At 44.9% G+C, this 19,964-nt stretch overlaps 1 protein-coding gene across 8 annotated transcripts in view; it reads left to right on the forward strand.

Moving 5' to 3' along the window:
• The window catches only part of LOC128458825 (NACHT, LRR and PYD domains-containing protein 12), a 70,653-nt gene that overhangs the window by 12,922 nt on the left and 37,767 nt on the right, over positions 1 to 19,964 (forward strand). For 4 of the 8 annotated variants that reach the window (XM_053443833.1, XM_053443830.1, XM_053443829.1 and 1 more), the window contains exons 6-8: positions 1,941 to 2,114; positions 2,651 to 2,824; positions 3,205 to 3,378. In XM_053443833.1, the coding sequence (XP_053299808.1) occupies positions 1,941 to 2,114; positions 2,651 to 2,824; positions 3,205 to 3,378 (522 nt within the window). Of the gene's footprint in view, positions 1 to 1,940; positions 2,115 to 2,650; positions 2,825 to 3,204; positions 3,379 to 3,914; positions 4,092 to 4,471; positions 4,646 to 6,100; positions 7,730 to 19,964 lie in introns of those variants that run through there. The other 4 variants (XM_053443831.1, XM_053443835.1, XM_053443834.1 and 1 more) reach the window with 4 other exon arrangements.

A 19,964-nucleotide genomic window follows, 5' to 3' on the forward strand; every position in this document is an offset into this window, starting at 1 on the left:
TTTTACTGCGTGTGACTGTGTTAGTTCTGTGACCTTTGGCCACCCACGACCTCACGTACGGGACTGGATTGAATTTAGCCAGGGGGGGTCCAACAAGATTTAGGAAGAGTAAAGATGATATGGTGGATGTGAGCAGAGAGGTACGGTTGGGAGTGCAAATTTCATTTGCGAAAGTCCGCGCCCTGGCCGATCCGACATGGCCTCAAGTACCCTGATTTCCCGACAAATTGTCTTGTGTGCCGAAATAATGGTAATGTCTAGTTTTTGAAGCTCGACTGAGACCTCTGATAATTCTTGCAATGCATCGCACCGGCTGGCGGGCAACCTGACCTGCTGCTGCCGCGGCACCGGCCTCCTGCCCTGGCTTGGCTAGCTGTCGGTGAGGTGGCTAGCGGTTGCGGCGCTAGTCTCCTGCTGCAGCCGGGTTTGCTCGTCAACATGTTCGCTGCAACTGCCCTTGTCGCCGCTTGTCGAGGCTTTTCTGACTCGTGTCGAAGCGTCATGCAACTCTTCCTTCTTTTTGAAAAAGGACAGTAAATTCAACTGTCTTTTTGACATGTTTGCATTGAGCAGGTAACTCTTTGTTCCTCTCTGCTGCTTGCTCCCCAGATGCGGCAAATTTCAAAAGTTTTTGTCTGCGAAGCGGGGTGCATCAACAACAGATCTCCGAGTCTTTCAAATGACGTCGTTTTATCTTAATAAACCATATGAAATTCATGGGATTTGTTCTGTAAATTATTATATGAATATTATTGTTTTATTTTATAATTTTTTTTAACATTTTTTTAATATTAACAGAGCTGCCAACTTTTCAAAAAACCTTGGAGTGAGATTTTGTCGGGGGTATAGCCGCACCAAAATATAGCAGCGCAAGCAGAAACACAAGTTGCAGAGATTTATTACAAAATGTGACATCAGCGGCAGTGTGTCTTTAGCCGTCGCCGCCGCCACCCCCGCCCTGGATGATGTAGCGAACCTCGTCCGCCACATCGGTCAGGGGGGGGGTGGGCGTTGTTGGCGCCGGCCCACACTGCCTTCACGATCGACGTATTTGCCACTTGTAAGAAATCACTTTTTTTTTTGGCGTGAGAAATTGGATGTGTGTCACATGCCGAAAGCGTGAGAGTTGGCAGCTCTGTATTAATATTTTTTTCTATACGAGAGGTACTCGTAATAAGTCTAATAAGTCCCGGAACACGGGCAGGCCAAAACAAAGAGGTGCCGGATCCTGTTCCGGCAGGATCCGGCACAAATTAACCCCTGGTTCTCATGTAAATATGAGAACAACTAGATCAGATGTGGAGAGTGAAATCCAATGTGATCACTGTGCTGGAGGTTGAGGGTTCAGACATTCGACCATGTGGGGTCCAAGGGAGGTTATTGTATATACAGTGTATATATCTATATAAATATGATCAAACAGCACAGTGTGAGGAGACGATCACTGAATCACTGACGGTTCCTTGAACTGAAGAAGCAGGAAATATAGTTTATTCTTCTTCCTGGTCAAACCAGAGTTCCCACTCTGCGTTTTTCCTCCACCACCAACCAGTGCAGTGTCCGTCCCTTCAGGCTCCTGACATGTTGACTTCACAATAATATGAGGTCACTGTGACCTTTGACCCTTGACCACTGAAATCTAATCAGTTTCTCTTTGAGTCAAAATGTGAAGAAATCCCCTAAAGACAGACTTGAGATATCATGTTCAAGAGGCCATGAACATGTTCTGTGACCTCTGACCTCTGACCTCTGACCACCTGAGTCTAATGAGTTCCTCTGTTAGTCTGAATGAACGTTTGAACCAAATCTGAAAGGATTCTCTTGAGGAGTTTTTAACAAAGAGGGGATTTACCAGGGTGAGGGTCACATGATCACGTTTTGTATGAATGTTGTGTTTTCTGATTTAATTCTCACAGATTTGATATTTTCTTTAATTACAGACTCAGTGGTTGTGAACTCTCAGAGACTCACTGTGAAGTCGTGGTCTCAGCTCTGAAGTCAGACCCCTCACATCTGAGAGAACTGGATCTGAGTAGGAACAACCTGCAGGATTCAGGAGTGAAGGAGCTGTGTTCTGGACTGGAGAGTCCAAACTGTCGACTGGAGACTCTGAGGTCCTTAAATCCTTCTTCACTTTTCACACTTTCTTTCTTATTGGGTCATTATTTATTTAAATTGTCTCAGTTCTGCTCTGCTCACTGTCCCTCAGTCATCTGTCACTCACCCAGCCTGTCAGTCACGTCCACCTCATCAACTCCATTCACCTGCACTCACCTGCTCCTGATCACTGAGAAAGTGTCAGTAAATAACATGTGGACTGAGGCCGAGCACTCGTCCTCCTCAGGTTTTCAAAATAAGACACATTCTTATTGAAACACGTTGGACAGTTGATAAGTATAGAAACAAACAGGAAGTGACATCAGGAGCCGTCCCTACTTTAAACAGTGTTTAATTACACAAACCTGCTCAGTGACCAACACACAGAGAAGAAGCTGATGAATGAAACAATGGTCCAACATGTCTGATCTGATATTTATCTTCAGGTCACAGACTGAACTGAGGTCAGCAGCATGTTGAGAGTCTGTGTTGACATGATGACGATCCACAACAACAGGAGGACACATTCTAATATTCATATTTCTTTATCCAGGTTGTATCAGTGCAGTCTGACAGAGATCAGCTGTTCTTCTCTGGGTTCAGCTCTGAGGTCAAACCCCTCTCATCTGAGAGAACTGGATCTGAGCTACAACAAGCTGCAGGACTCAGGAGTGAAGGAGCTGTGTGGTTTTCTACAGAGTCCAACCTGTCGACTGGAGACTCTGAGGTCAGTTCACTGACTGACTTTTGTAGATCTCATATCTATAAAACAGCATTTATTCACAATTTATCTCATTTAATTCTAATTTAACATAATTCCTCTTCATTCATAACTTGAATCCATTCATTAATTAATCTGTGACATTTTAAATATTCAGCTACTTGTTAAAACAATGAGTTTAGTTCTGGATTTCCTAAACTGATCTGCAGGACAGAGACCGGGTCCAAATAATCTATTTGTACTGAATCAGGACTCGTTTTTAGTCCAACATGTCTGATTTCATATTTATCTTCCATGTTATGAGTCTGTGCTGACATGAATATGAGTCTGTTATTTTCACACATGAACTCAGTTTAATTTACAGTTAAGTTTAATTCTTTATCCAGGTTGATGGGCTGCAGTCTGTCAGAGATCAGCTGTTCTTCTCTGGCTTCAGCTCTGAGGTCAAACCCCTCTCATCTCAGAGAACTGGATCTGAGTAACAACAACCTGCAGGATTCAGGAGTGAAGCTGCTGTGTTCTGGACTGGAGAGTCCAAACTGTCGACTGGAGACTCTGAGGTCCTTAAATCCTTCTTCACTTTTCAGACTTTCTTTCTTATTGGGTCATTATTTATTTAAATTGTCTCAGTTCTGCTCTGCTCACTGTCCCTCAGTCATCTGTCCCTCACCCAGCCTGTCAGTCACGTCCACCTCATCAACTCCATTCACCTGCACTCACCTGCTCCTGATCACTAAGAAAGTGTCAGTAAATAACATGTGGACTGAGGCCGAGCACTCGTCCTCCTCAGGTTTTCAGAATAAGACACATTCTTATTGAAACACGTTGGACAGTTGATAAGTATAGAAACAAACAGGAAGTGACATCAGGAGCCATCCCTACTTTAAACAGTGTTTAATTACACAAACCTGCTCAGTGACCAACACACAGAGAAGAAGCTGATGAATGAAACAATGGTCCAACATGTCTGATCTGATATTTATCTTCAGGTCACAGACTGGACTGAGGTCAGCAGCATGTTGAGAGTCTGTGTTGACATGATGACGATCCACAACAACAGGAGGACACATTCTAATATTCATATTTCTTTATCCAGGTTGAGGAGATGCAGTCTGTCAGAGATCAGCTGTTCTACTCTGGCTTCAGCTCTGAGGTCAAACCCCTCTCATCTGAGAGAACTGGATCTGAGTCTAAACAACGACCTGCAGGACTCAGGAGTGAAGGAGCTGTGTGGTTTTCTACAGAGTCCAACCTGTCGACTGGAGACTCTGAGGTCAGTTCACTGACTGACTTTTGTAGATCTCATATCTATAAAACAGCATTTATACACAATTTATCTCATTTAATTCTAATTTAACATAATTCCTCTTAATACATAACTTGAATCCATTCATTCATTAATCTGTGACATTTTAAATATTCATCTACTTGTTAAAACACTGAGTTTAGTTCTGGATTTCCTAAACTGATCTGCAGGACAGAGACCGGGTCCAAATAATCTATTTGTACTGAATCAGGACTCGTTTTTAGTCCAACATGTCTGATTTCATATTTATCTTCCATATTATGAGTCTGTTTTCACATGAATATGTGTCTGTTATTTTCACACATGAACTCAGTTTAATTTACAGTAGAGTTTTATTCTTTATCCAGGTTGATGAGCTGCAGTCTGTCAGAGATCAGCTGTTCTTCTCTGGCTTCAGCTCTGAGGTCAAACCCCTCTCATCTGAGAGAACTGGATCTGAGAGGAAACAACCTGCAGGACTCAGGAGTGAAGGAGCTGCTTGATCTACAGCAGAGTCCAACCTGTCGACTGGAGACTCTGAGGTCAGTAGATGGTTGGAGTCAGTCCACGCTGCTTTCATCAGTATGTTACTAAACACAGTCAGTATCACAGATCCAGGGTCTGTGCTACCGAGCAGGATTTGTGGTTATCAGGTTAACTTCAGGTTTAGTTTTTTCAGTTCTACGAAGCTCGTCCACTTCTTAACCAGGTCAATCACCATGGTAACTTCTGATGAACAGCTAACCTGCTCCAGGTTCAGTTGGAGATCAACCAGTATAGAAGCTCCGCCCACTGACCACAGTGACTCTACACTGTTGTGTGGTGCTCACTCTCCTTAAAGGGACGGATAAGGGAAGTTTAAATCAACGTCTGGTTGGTTCAGTTGATCTCTAACTCACCCAGAACATCTCAATGTCTCCAGACTCATCCTGTCCCCAAAACACCAGATGACCTCAGCTTCCTGGAGACAGGTCCATGTGTGTGTCCTCAGAGACAGTGAAATAGTGTGTGTCCTCAGAGACAGTGAGTCAGTGTGTGTCCTCAGAGTCAGTGAGACAGTGTGTGTCCTCAGAGACACTGAGACAGTGTGTGTCCTCAGAGACAATGTGTGTCCTCAGAGACAGTGAGACAGTGTGTGTCCTCAGAGACAGTGAGACAGTGTGTGTCCTCAGAGACAGTGAGACAGTGTGTGTCCTCAGAGACAATGTGTGTCCTCAGAGACAGTGAGACAGTGTGTGTCCTCAGAGACAGTGAGACAGTGTGTGTCCTCAGAGACAGTGAGACAGTGTGTGTCCTCAGAGAAAGTGAGTGTCCTCAGAGTCAGTGAGACAGTGTGTGTCTTCTTGTCTTCCACTCGTCTTGTTAGTAAACAACAGATTCAGATCTCGTGGTCTCGAGTTATTTATCTCGTTCACACGTTATTATGTCGTGGTCACGTAATATATTTTGACCAGATGCCACCAGGGGGCGCTGTAACTTACACAAGCTGGACCACAGCTGACAGCCTCACACGAGGGACAGAGACGGTGTCGTCTTCATCTGATCTGAGACAGTTTGTCCTCTCACTTCATCAGTGAAGAACTGATCAGGTGGATCTTTGTCACAGCTCTGAGATCAGTGGGACTGAAGCCTCTCCTCATCACATGGTAACCAGGAGCTCTTTATACAGAGCAGAACCTCTGCTGAGGTCCATCTGTCTCCTCTGGTCCCAGTTTGTCAGAAGCAGATGTTCATCAACACACAGTGAAACATGTCTTCACCTGTAACAGCAGTAAATCCACCTCTCAGGTGTCCACTCTGCACTTTGACATGCAGAGGACACACACTGAGCTCTTAGCGTGTTCATTCCAACACGTGAACATGAAGCAGAGAGGAAGCTGCTCCACCTCTGAACAGGACTGAAGTCCCTGCTGCTCTTTCTACTGGATGAGCTGCATCACTGACTCACAGCTGATGAAGTGAGTCTCTGTGACACTGATGTCTTCTTCTCTCAACAGGTGGGAGGGGACCTGGTGGAGGATAGTGTGAAGAGGACAGTGTGAAGAGGACAGTGTGTGTGGACGGAGGCTGAGCTGTGTCCTGAGGATCCAGAGGCTGAAGCAGCAGCAGCTTGTGTGTAGTCTCCAATCTACACAACCCCTAATCTGCATGTGTTTGTGAGATGAAGCCGGAGCACCTGGAGAAAACACGGGGAGAACATGCAGACTCCACACAGGAAGACCCCATCTGAACCGGATTCAAACCAGCAACCTTCCTGCCCCGATTGTCTTTATTCACATGTTTTATTGAAATGACACAACACAAGCAGAATATATAAACCCTCTATAAAGAGTCACATACAGTGTGTTTAAGTTTGTCTTTATTATTGTCCACCTTTGTCCCTCAGTGTGTCTCCATGTGTGTAGAACCACATTCTGTGTAGATGTTTGTTTATGATCTTAAAGTTCCAAAGAAGGAAGGCTGCCGTGTCTTGAGCTCTCACACAGCTCTGCTCTTTTTTCTATCTTGTTATTTATTCTTCTTTATTTTGCATTGTGCACTCCGACAAAGCGAGGCCTATCATCATATATGATAGAGAACAACTTTGTCACCAGTGATGACCTGGACCCACCACACAGACTCCATCAGGAGGACGGCCAGGCAGAGGCTCCTCTTCCTCCGCAGGCTGTGGAGGCTCCACATGGACTCCAGGATTCAGGTGCACCACAGAGAGCATCCTGACTGGCTGCATCACGTGTAGAGGTCATCATCCATAGAGGACCTCTACACCCGGTGGTGCAGGAAGAAGAGCATCCAGATCATTAAAGACCTCCATCACCCCAGACATGAACTGTTCTCCTGCTGCCGTCTGGCTGACGGTACCGCAGCATCCGGGCCGGCAGCACCAGCTCAGAGACAGTTTCATCCCCCAGATAAAATAGAGCAGCAAACATATTCTAATGATGCTAGAGCAACAGATAGAAAACACATCGGCAGGGACTCGGAATGTTACGATGGATTTCATTTAGAGAAGTAGCGACGGCTAAAAGATGAGCGGCTTTCACTGTGTTTGTTTTTCTTTTTTGACACGACCCTGTTTGATGTTAATACTGTTATTATTTTTTATTATTACTAGTGAGTGCAGGAGTGAAATGACTGTATTTGTTTCACATGTCTGAGGAAACGTTGTTTATTTGACCTGCAGAATCTTTTCCAGTAAACTGTTCAACTCTAACGCTCTGGTCTGTTTCCCTGTCGGTTTGAGAGGCTCTAAGTTTTATTTTGAACGTCACTATTCTTTTGAACTTTGGGTTATAATTCACAAAACCCTTTATAAACTTTTCTTTCTGAAATAAAGTTGAAGCTCTTTCCTCCAGACGAGGTGAGCACATGAGTGATGGACTTTTCTTTCTGGTTCAGCTCATTTGTTAATGGTGTGTTGATCGACTGTTCTGATTGGATGTTCCTTAGTGTTTTGTTTTTTTATGAATCTACTTCCTGTGTTGAGCGGGAGCTGCTGTTTAAAGACGTGTTTGACCTTTGACCTGAGCTGACCCGACAGTTCACTGTGATGAAGAGGATGAAGATGTGTAGTATGTGTTGAACGTTGTCGTCCACTCAGAGGATCAATAAAGATTATAACTGATGATCAACGTGTTGTCATCTTTCTTCTTTTCATGCCACCCCCCCTCCTGTCTTTGTTAAGTGCACACACACACACACACACACATACACACACACTTCTCTAATAGAATATGTATGACCTGTAGGGGGTGGAGCTCTTATGTAAACTGATTGACAGGCTGCTGAGCCAATCAGCTCATTTCAGCTCCTTCACCCTCATGAGGTCACAGATCCAGAGTCTGCTCAATGTTCAGCTCTTCACCATCTCTCTTTCCTATATTACAACATCAAAATAGATCAATAACTATGATTCACATATTCCATTATGTAAATACACAATATTTATTGCGTTTTCAAATAGACTCGTTTCTTATTTACTCTGACGTCATCATCTTCCCCCTTAGAAAATTAAATCTGAATAAAAGCACTGGTACCGCGGAGAGAGACAACAGATGTGTGTAAGGCAACGACCAGCAGGGGGCGCCACATGGCTGAGAACGGAGAGTCGGCCCTGAACAAGCTCTTCTTCGTGGTCACTTCTCCTGCTCGGTCTCTTTGAATATGTCATTAGTGTTTTAAAGTCAAGCTAAAAGCAAAGTGGAGTGAAGAAGCTGAAGATGGAAATAAAAACGTCCCCAGATGAAGGAGAGATGAGGAAGAAGAGAAGCAGGAGACCGACCCGATCTGAACGTGACAGTAAAGTGAGCCGGCGTCTACTTGTGGCTTTACGGTTATTATACAGTAAAAATACACAAAAATGTGTATCAGCATAGTCAGAGACACCATGAACAGGATCCACTCGATGTCACTTATAACCTCTCAAGAAATATTTTTAATCAGCATCCAAATATGGTTACATTATGTACACTTTTTCTTTTTTGTTACAGACTTGCCCTTTAATTTGCACTAACAATACATGATAATTGACAAGAGCAGATACGCCATGATGATTAAAAAAATAAAAAAATAAAAAATAAAGTTGTATTTGTAGTAATTTTAGGCCGTTTCAGCCAACCATGCTGTTTTACCGTATAGCCACAAGTAGACGTGCAAAAAAAACCACCCGGTGGCGGCTGGCTTCCTAGATGACGGCTCACTTTACTGCAGTGTGACAGTGAACCAGCAGCGAGGCTGAATGTTCCCGTGATTCATCTCGTCCACGATCCAGAAGAAATGATCTTTCTAGAGAAAACCAGTGTGGAGACATTCCTCTCTCTGCAGCTCACCTGACTTCACCTGCTTTTGTCCCTGACACGAGAGGATCTACACGCAGCCTCACGTGCACAGCTGGAATGACTACTCCCCCCCCCCCCCCCCCAAAATAAAAGCATCAATCAGCCCCTCATCAGTTCTGCTTCAACACCTCAGAGGGATTCATCTGCTGAAAACTCAGTTTCCATTCGTAGCGTTGATTCTTTCTTTCTCTCCCTCGCAAATTAATTCTGACACCAGAAAAACAATTAAATAAACAAAACAAAAGATGTTATTCAGAGTTATGAAAATCAGCATTGTCATCTTGAATATGCATTTTTAAAAAGGTAGAATGCACAGAGCACACACACACACACACACACACACAGAGTCATGTGATTTCCAGTACCTGCAGAGGGGGAGGAGCCTCCAGAGAAAGTGATAGTGTTCAGACTCATTCTAACTTCAAGGAGCAGACGGAGGAGACGTGAAGTCTGAGGCTGGTGAGTGTTCAGGAACATTTATATTATTCATTCATATTATTTCACTGTCAGTGTTTTTCACTGGATCCAGAGACAGATGTGAACAGCAGGTCTGGATCAAAGAGCCTTCAAAGGACTAATTAACAGAGTTAACTCACAGCTTCACTTTTTATCTTCATCTGTTCATCAAGTGTTTAATAACACAACGTGTTTTCACAATCATACGTTACAGTCACCTGTGTGTGCGTGTGTGTGTGTGTGTGTGTGTGTGTGTGTGTGTGTGTGTCCTTGCTGGGAATTTTTGGGTGCGGTTCTTGAACTTGTTTGTCCTGATTCCTGTGAGCTCAGGAAAACCGGAAGTGACGCAATTCGCTTACCTTAGAGCGAGATAGATAGAGAGAGAGAGAGAGAGAGAGAGAGAGAGAGAGACTATGAAGCCCTGCATCTACTTATTGATTTAATCGACAGAAACGCTGCAGTGCTTTTATTTTGAAATAGGTAGGCTACAGGAAGTCTCATCTCATCGTCATCCGCTTATCCGGGGTCGGGTCGCGGGGGGAGCAGCTCAAGCAGGGGGCCCCAGACTTCCCTTTCCCGGGCCACATTGACCAGCTCTGACGGGGGGATCCCGAGGCGTTCCCAGGCCAGTGTTGAGATATAATCTCTCCACCTAGTCCTGGGTCTTCCCCGAGGTCTCCTCCCCACTGGACGTGCCTGAAACACCTCCCAAGGGAGGCGCCCAGTGGGCATCCTTACCAGATGCCCGAACCACCTCAGCTGACTCCTTTCTAAGTAAAGGAGCAGCGGCTCTAATCCGAGTCCCTCACGGATGACTGAGCTTCTCACCCTATCTCTAAGGGAGACGCCAGCCACCCTTCTGAGAAAACTCATCTCGGCCGCTTGTACCCGCGATCTCGTCCTTTCGGTCATCACCCAGCCCTCATGACCATAGGTGAGGATAGGAACGAAGATCGACCGGTAGATCGAGAGCTTTGCCTTGCGGCTCAGCTCTCTTTTCGTTACAACGGTGCGGTAAAGCGAACGCAATACCGCCCCCGCTGCTCCGATTCTCCGGCCAATCTCACGCTCCATAGTACCCTCACTCGCGAACAAGACCCCGAGGTACTTGAACTCCTTCACTTGGGCTAAGGACTCATTTCCTACCCGGAGTAAGCAATCCATCGGTTTCCTGCTAAGAGTCATGGCCTCAGATTTAGCGGTGCTGATCCTCATCCCAGCCGCTTCACACTCGGCCGCCAGCCGATCCAGTGAGTGCTGAAGGTCACAAGCCGATGATCCAATGAGGACCACGTCATCTGCAAAAAGCAGTGACGAGATCCTCAGACCACCGAACTGCAACCCCTCCCCACCACGACTACGCCTCGATATCCTGTCCATGTATATCACAAACAGGATTGGTGACAAGGCGCAGCCCTGGCGGAGACCAGCACCCACTGAGAACGAAACTGACTGGCTGCCGAGGACCCGAACACAGCTCTCGCTTTGGGAGTACAGGGATTGGATGGCCCTGAGGAGAGACCCCCTTACCCCATACTCCCGCAGCACCTCCCACAGTTTCTCCCGGGGGACCCGGTCATACGCCTTCTCCAGATCCACAAAACACAAGTGGACCGGATGGGCATACTCCCAGGCCCCCTCCAGGATCCTTGCGAGAGTGAAGAGCTGGTCCGTAGTTCCACGTCCGGGGCGAAAACCGCATTGTTCCTCTTCAATCTGAGGTTCGACGATCGGCCGAACCCTCCTTTCCAGCACCTTGGAGTAGACTTTACCAGGGAGGCTGAGAAGTGTGATACCCCGATAATTGGTACACACTCTCTGGTCCCCCTTTTTGAACAGGGGAACCACCACCCCGGTTTGCCACTCCTTTGGCACTGTACCCGACTCCCACGCGATGTTGAATAGGCGTGTCAACCATGACAGCCCCTCAACACCCAGAGCCTTTAGCATTTCTGGCTGGATCTCATCAATCCCTGGGGCTTTGCCACTGCGGAGATGTTTGACTACCTCAGTGACCTCCACCAGGGAAATTGACGACGAAACACCATCAACCTCGAGCTCTGCCTCCAACATAGAGGGCGTGTTATTCGGATTCAGGAGTTCCTCAAAGTGTTCCTTCCAACGTCCGACGACCTCCTCAGTTGAGGTCAACAGAGTCCCATCCTTACTGTACACAGCTTGGATGGTTCCCCGTTTCCCCCTCCTGAGGTGCCGGATAGTCTTCCAGAAACACTTTGGTGCCGACCGAAAGTCCTTCTCCATGACCTCTCCGAACTTCTCCCACACCCGCTGCTTAGCCTCCGACACGGCAGCAGCTGCAGCCCTTCGGGCCTGTCGGTACCCTGCAACCGAGTCAGGAGTCCTCCAGGATATCATATCCCGGAAGGCCTCCTTCTTCAATCGGACGGCTTCCCTGACCACCGGTGTCCACCACGGTGTCCGAGGGTTACCGCCCCTTGAGGAACCTAAGACCCTGAGGCCACAGCTAGCCGCCGCAGCTTCAGCAATGGAGGCTTTGAACACTGCCCACTCCGGCTCAATGTCCCCAACCTCCACAGGAATGCCAGAAAAACTCCGCCGGAGGTGTGAGTTGAAGATACCTAGGACGGGGGCCTCCTCCAGACGTTCCCAGTTCACCCGCACTACTCGTTTGGGCTTACCAGGTCTATCCGGAAATTTCCCCCATTCCCTGATCCAACTCACAACCAGATGGTGGTCGGTTGACAGTTCCGCCCCTCTCTTTACCCGAGTGTCCAAAACATGCGGCCTCAGATCAGATGACACGATCACAAAATCGATCATTGATCTTCGGCCTAGGGTACTCTGGTACCAGGTACACTTATGAAGTATGAACAGGAAGTGTTGCAAATATTTGTGTTTGTGATGTTTTCAACAGATAAACATTGAAACTGGTGTGAAAGATCATTTCACTGTGTTCTGCTGTAAACTGAGCGCAGAACCAGAAGGAAACAGACCAGACCTTGAATATCTAGAAGAGCAGCGTGGCCTGAACCACAACTGAGCCGCAGCCGGTGTCGACGTCGGGACACAATATTGCGCCGAATCAAAAAATAAAAATATATATATATTTTTATTTTTTGGCTCGGCGCAGTTTTTGGCGCCCCCCTCTGAGTGGCTCCCTAGGCAACCGCCTATGTCGCCTGTAGGAAAGACCGGCCCTGTCCTTACTGTTTCGGCTGTAGCTTCAGCGTTGTCAGAGCTGTCAAAGCGTCTTGGTGTGACGTGTCTTAAAACAGCTGACAGGGCCGGGAAACCTTTCAAAATAAAGTTCCCCAGCCCAGCCGTGCCCGTCCTCCGCCCTCACGCCGCCGGTGGAGAACGGTGTCCCAGGTATGTGGGAGACACGTTACACCAAGACGCTTTGAAAGCTCTGACAACGCTGAAGCTAACTCACCTTCGACATAAAACATCAGAGCAATATTGTGTCCCGACGTCGACACCGAGCGACCGTCTTTTCCAAAGAGAGGAAGGGATGTTCGGATTTGATTGTGTGGTAGGCAGCATTGATGAAAATAAATATGTATGCGAGTTAAAAAGAAGTGGTCTACGTATTTCTGATTTGATTTGGCTTTTCGTGCATTTGGTTTAACACATGTAGTAACAGGAGAGAGAGACAGTGGAGAGAGAGAGAGAGAGAGAGCTGGGTGAGCGACATTCACTTTTAACGGGAGAGAGAGCGGCGCACCGCGCTGTTAAAGCTCGTCTACAGCAGATAAACACAAACAAGTCAGGCAGGGATCATATAATAAGTATTATTTTTCCTATTAAATAGTGGCCCATCCAAAATTGAAATCCTGGCGTTACCCATGCCAGTCACTGGCCCGTTCGGGAAAAAAAAATCAGAGCGTCATCTCGTTTAAGTTCTGTGATAGAAATTCTACTCATTAGGGCAATGATTGATATTGATGTTTTCGAAAGATAACAAATGTTGCCTGAGAAGTCAGGGGTTGCCCTCATGACTGTTATGTGACATCCTCACTGACGAGGTCACCAAACAAATCACTTAACAGAACAGAGGATTTGTGTTTGTAAACTACTCAAGGGATTTTGAGAAACAGATGCTACATTCCAAAGGTCTGGGAAAGATCAGGTGACAGGATAATGGTCACCTGTTGCTTAACATGAAAGAGGTTGATCGATAACATTTATCTCCTCTCTAGGAGGGGCTTGGAGATGTATAAAGTGCTGCTTTTCCTGTATGTCATTGCTCATTGTATGAGATCCATTCCATGGTCTTGTACATTGATGCCCATCTGCAGATGTAGAATAAACTTCCAGAAAGACATTGTAATGACTTGTGCTTGATTATTGAGAAATTCCCATGACAATTTGGCTGTTGTTGGCAGGATCACTGATGTGAGAGGACATTCTGGATCTCAAAGCTGAAGGTAATAGTGCACAAAAGAGTCTAAAAGACTCTTACCTCAACCTCCCTAAACAGTTTGGAGAAGTGGGGACTGGATGCTGAAGAGAAGGAGAGCCCTCTCACTGAAGTGATCAAGCGAACCGAGTACGACAAGCTACAGTTTTCTTTCTGGCAAGTAAATTCTGGTTTTAGATCTTTAGAAAAAGGTCAAGGGTAAAGAGATCCACTCATTTAGTGAGGAACAGACGTGTTTGCATGGCAAGGTTTTGAGTTACAAAATCGGTGTAGGATCCAGGAGCGCTCCAGGAAGGAACCTTTCAGGAAAAAGGTCCAAATGTTAACGGGTTTAACAAGGTATTTATAAATGTATGGAGTGTTTATTTATTTAAACACACCTTTAAGTTTGAGCTCTGACGTCGAGTTCATGATAAAATAACTGTTATCATAAAATAAGTAATAGCATTTCCAAGTATTTAATACCTAGAGGCGTATTACTAGAGAGAAGAGTGTGTCTAGAGATTTGAATGATATTTCTCTAAAAGTATTATGATGCACTAAGGGTATTTAAAAAAAAAAAAAAAGGGGAGAAGAGGTTTTCTAAAAAACCTCCTATTTAGGAAAAGTAACTAAATACGAGATATAATTGGGTTTATTAAAGCTAAAAAGGAAAAGAAAATAATCTCAAATCAAAATTCAAATTAAAAAATAGATAAATATAGATAAAATAAACAAAAAAGGAAAAAGAATGAAAAAGTATTTGTACCGAACTGGCCCGCATATGAATGTTGGGTAACAGAGGCAAATATCAGAGATAAAAAACAGAAGGTAGGGACTGATATTATTTCCAAGTCTCAGTTTCTCCGCTTGGATCCGGATCTCGACTCAGCTCCGCCACGGGGACGATCACAGCCGGCAGCGGTGCTGCACGGTGGCCTGCCAAATGCTCAGCCGCAACCGGTGCAGATGGCGCAAGCGGCAGTTCCAGCCGTCTCTCAACTCTACCCAGACCTCGACCTCCCTGCAGCGGAGGGGGAAGACAGCCCTACAAGTCCGCGGGAGAGGGAGAGGGAGAGGTCGATGGAGGGGAAGAGGACGAGGAAGAACTGAGGCTTGCTTTAATTGCGGAAAAAAATGGGGCATTGGTCGAGAGAGTGTCCTATGAATCAGCGCACACAGTGCGATTGACTGGCGGCGGAGCTGGGGACAGATACGGATCCAGGTGTGGCAAACGTGGAGAGGGAATTTCATCCCTCACAGCAGTATCGTAAGAACACTGACACACACACACCATGTAAATTAATGTTGGACACAGAGCAGATGATTAGGAAGGCTATTAATCATTGTGAGATTAAACAAAGATGGAGTTAAAGTCTCGCGTCAAAGACGGAGTTAAAGTCTCGCGTCAAAGACGGAGTTAAAGTCTCGCGTCAAAGACGGAGTTAAAGTCTCGCGTCAAAGACGGAGTTAAAGTCTCGCGTCAAAGACGGAGTTAAAGTCTCGCGTCAAAGACGGAGTTAAAGTCTCGCGTCAAAGACGGAGTTAAGTCTCGCGTCAAAGACGGGGTTCGAGTCCCGCGTCTCAGAAAAAAAAAAAATTCTGTCAGAAATGTGTGATTTGTGCTACAAACAACATAGGTAGAGGTATCCAGCACGGGACGAACCATTTGATCATTTACAGATGGATTTTATCGAGCTAACACAAAGCGAGGGAAAGAAGTACTGTCTTGTTGTGGTTGACATGTTTTCCAAATGGGTGGAGGCTTTCCCCACATCGAAACAGGATTCTTCAGCAGTGGCAAAGACGCTGCTCGGGGAACTCATTCCTCGGTGGGGAATTCCAAGAAAGATATCCAGTGATAATGGCACACCATTTGTAAGCGCAGCTTTAAAGAGTGTCTGGTGAAGCCTCTCATCGAATAATATCTACATCTCATAAAGGTAGCACAAATTTTAATAGAAGTAGAGAAATAGCGGCAAAAAGCATGCTCGGGGTGTGAATGAGCTCTTGAGCTGTTGGATGAGAATGAGTGTGTGTTTGTGTGTGTCTGTGTGTGAACAACCCTATTGGAGCAAGGAGGAGGTAGTAGAAACGTGAGGAGGTATTTTCAGTGTGATCACTACGTGATTTATGAATTGATTAATTTGTTGAGCTGTTGAGTGCTTGATTGATTTCTTGATTAATCAATTCCTAAAAGGGGGGAGGAGTAAAAAAAAAACTTTAAGTAGCTTTAAATCTTAGCAATTACTTTTAAAATTTACAATAAGGGAGCAAAAGGAAGCTGCTACTATGGGTAAAAAGGAGACCAAAAGTCCAAAAGTAATTACTCCTGTTGATGTAGTACAGAAAAATAATCCTTTAGTTAAAGGCATTGCAAAGATATCAGAAAAATGGCATGAACGCTGGGCTAAAATTGAAAGACCATGGCCGGTAGAGGGGATTGATGTTCAGGGACTCTGATGTGTTGAATGGACTCAGACACTTCAGGCATGAAAATACTGATGGACTGAAGGACTCTGAACAAAGATAAAATCTCCAGATTCAACATGTCATCAATACTACAACAGAGAGTCAATGCTGCTGAGAAACTGCAGTGTTATACATTCTTATGTCTTATATATTGCATGAGTGATATTAAAAGTGAATTATATTCTTTGTGTGTTAATTACTACGAAAAATGATGTTTTCTATTATTGAGTTAATACACTGGGACCTCAGATGTTTTCTTTTCCGTGATGGTTAAGGATAGTGGTGTTAGGCAGGGAAAGGTCCATTGGGAAGCTCCAATGGGATAACCAGGCTGACCTTGGACATTGTTTTGTTTATTATTTGCTGAGAGTTCCATATGTATTTGCTTAAAGTAATTTCCTTAAACACTTTGCTAAAATTCCTCATTTCAATAGCATGGAGTACGATGTATGGCCGCCTGGGCAGAGGGGTCGTGAGAGAATTTTCCTGTCTAGTTGGTTTGATGGATATTTAAGGAAAGATAGCTGCCTGACAGGTTTTTCACTCTCACTCCTAAAAACTCTATAACTGTTGCTGTGTTGTTAAAATTATGCTGTAGACGGTTTGTTGTTTTTGTGATGATCATATGCCTGTATGTTTTATTCTTTTGATTATTTCGAGACTCTGTTTAGTCTCGAAGGGGGGTTATGTCGTGTATTCATTAGACTAAAACATGTTGGTATGTGTGCTTAAAACATAATGACAGGCTTGGATTGATGATGCCTGCCTTTTGGACTCTTAGTCATTCTCAGATAGTCCTCCTGACAGTTATCTTATTTACTCCGTAACTTTTGGGTGTGACCTTTGACCTGGGGAGTTGTTTCTGACCAGCTGATGTATGGATTCAGAGGGAATGTTTTTGAGTAACTTATCTTCGTCCTCAGACACAAAAATGTGCTATGCCTAGTCAGAAATCCCATGTGACCTGGATACATGCAAGCCATTGCAAGAGGGTACCCGAGCCAGGGGAGGATTCTTCAGGACAGAACGTGCGTCCCGCAAGTAAAGGGGTGTGGAAATCATCGGAGCTACACGTCTCTAAAATTCAAAGAGAGGCGACACACTGATTAAGAAGAACAAGGACTCTCAAATTCCTGGAGGATGGGATTGGGAGTCATGGTTAATTGTAACAGGTTGGAAAAATGTATTGTTTAAATTTTTATGCCTATTTTGATTTCATTTTGTGTATTAGTGTTGTTGGCATGTTTTATTGTTCCTTGTGTTAAGACTATGGTTACATCCCTAATTAAGTCTATGATTGGACAATATGTTCAACTTCCTGAAACTCATCCATCTTGGACACTTCCCTTTCAGGATGCTGAGATGTTTGAAGATGTTTAGAGGATGTTGAGCCCTTAAGGCTCAAGGGGAGGATTGTGATAGAAATTCTACTCATTAGGGCAATGATTGATATTGATGTTTTCGAAAGATAACAAATGTTGCCTGAGAAGTCAGGGGTTGCCCTCATGACTGTTATGTGACATCCTCACTGACGAGGTCACCAAACAGATCACTTAACAGAACAGAGGATTTGTGTTTGTAAACTACTCAAGGGATTTTGAGAAACAGATGCTACATTCCAAAGGTCTGGGAAAGATCAGGTGACAGGATAATGGTCACCTGTTGCTTAACATGAAAGAGGTTGATCGATAACATTTATCTCCTCTCTAGGAGGGGCTTGGAGATGTATAAAGTGCTGCTTTTCCTGTATGTCATTGCTCATTGTATGAGATCCATTCCATGGTCTTGTACATTGATGCCCATCTGCAGATGTAGAATAAACTTCCAGAAAGACATTGTAATGACTTGTGCTTGATTATTGAGAAATTCCCATGACAGTTCCACTTTGTTTATGTCCAATAAAGTCCGTGAATGTACACATGTCAGCTGTCTATTACTACATCTTACAGAAACAAACTACACCGATGGCATATAGAAGAGTTTAAACACTCACCGAAGCACCATTGTTGGACATGGCTAGTCACTGTGCTAGCTGACAAGTCAAAGCTGCATTGGTGTCGGTCACTCCCGCTCGCTCTCGTTGCTTGACGCACGCTCCCGATCTTGAATCTGGAATCGATTGCTCCTCCTTGGATCCCCGGATGTTGCAGTTGAATTTTTTGAGGTTGAATTTTTTGAGGTTGAATTTTTTGCGGTTGAACTTTAAACGTTGAAAAACATTCAAATACATAATTTCCATGCATAAATATTCAGTGCTAGAAATTCAATGTCTTTTTGGTTTCAAATCCCGATGACACAGATTTACTTCCATATGCATCTACTTATTGATTTAATCGACAGAAACGCTGCAGTGCTTTTATTTTGAAATAGGTAGTCTACAGGAAGTGTTGCAAATATTTGTGTTTGTGATGTTTTCAACAGATAAACATTGAAACTGGTGTGAAAGATCATTTCACTGTGTTCTGCTGTAAACTGAGCAAAGAACCAGAAGGAAATAGACCAGACCTTGAATATCTAGAAGAGCAGCGTGGCCTGAACCACAACTGAGCCGCAGCCGGTGCAACATGGACGAGGACACTTCAGAGCAAGTTGGACCCTCAACCACAAAGTAAGAGACCTGCTACAAACATGTGAAGCTCCAAACTGAATCCTCACAGAATGAACCAGTGAATGATGTGTTCTGAATAAAAACATGTTTGTGTTTGCAGAGGTCAGGACCACAGACTGAGAGCAGAGTCTCCAGGGTCCAGCTGTCTGTCTCTGAAGAGTGACTGGTCCATGGATCCTCCTCTATGCTTCAGTAAAGAACCTGGACCCTCACACACAGAGTAAGAGACTGTTTCTACTGGGACCTGCTCTGAAGAGGATCTAGTTTCCTCTAGTGTGGCCCCTGCATTAGGACACAGCTTCATTGAAGTTGGTGACTAATCTCTCAGAATCACTCAAAGAGCTCAGACCTCCACCAAGAACCAACACGCTCCTTATGAAACCACTTTGAAATCCACTAGAGACTCATTTGGATTTGGATCTGCACCAAATTCCACACACTGGTAAACATCAGTCCTCTGAACATGTCTGTGACAGAGGACCCCCCCCCCCCCCCCACCCCCCGATCTGGTTCACATACCACAACCTTCCACCAAGTTCACTGGTAATCTGTTGTTTTTTATAATCCCACTAACGAACCAACCAGCACACAAACATACTGGGTGAAAACAAAACCTCCTTGACAGAAGTGATGACAACCTGTGACTGTGACATGTGAGTTTTCAGGACATGTCTTCACAGGGAGAGGAAGAGGAGTCATGTTTCTGAGGAGGAGCAGTCGTCCTGCTGTGCTTCGTGTCAGGACGTCCTGAAGGATCCAGTCTCCACCAGCTGTGGACACTGGTTCTGCAGACAGTGCATCACCTCATACTGGGACCAGTCTGGTTCTTCAGGAGACTCCTCCTGTCCCCAGTGTGGACAAAGATCCAGAACAGGAGCTGGAGGTCAGACAGCCGGTCAGAGCAGCACTGTACATGTGTCTGCTGATGTCTTCACTTCTGACAACAGCACATGTGGTTTTATTTTGTTCCTTCATACAGCATCAACATTTAACATCGTTAGAAAAGCACAAAGTTAAAAAGCTTTTATTTTCTGTAGTTTTTCTGTATCTGATGAAAACAATCAGCAGATTCTCAGATTCTCTGTCTCTCACATTGTTTCTTGTCT

This window comes from Pleuronectes platessa, chromosome 16 (assembly GCF_947347685.1).
Source record: "Pleuronectes platessa chromosome 16, fPlePla1.1, whole genome shotgun sequence".
NCBI lineage: Eukaryota > Metazoa > Chordata > Actinopteri > Pleuronectiformes > Pleuronectidae > Pleuronectes > Pleuronectes platessa.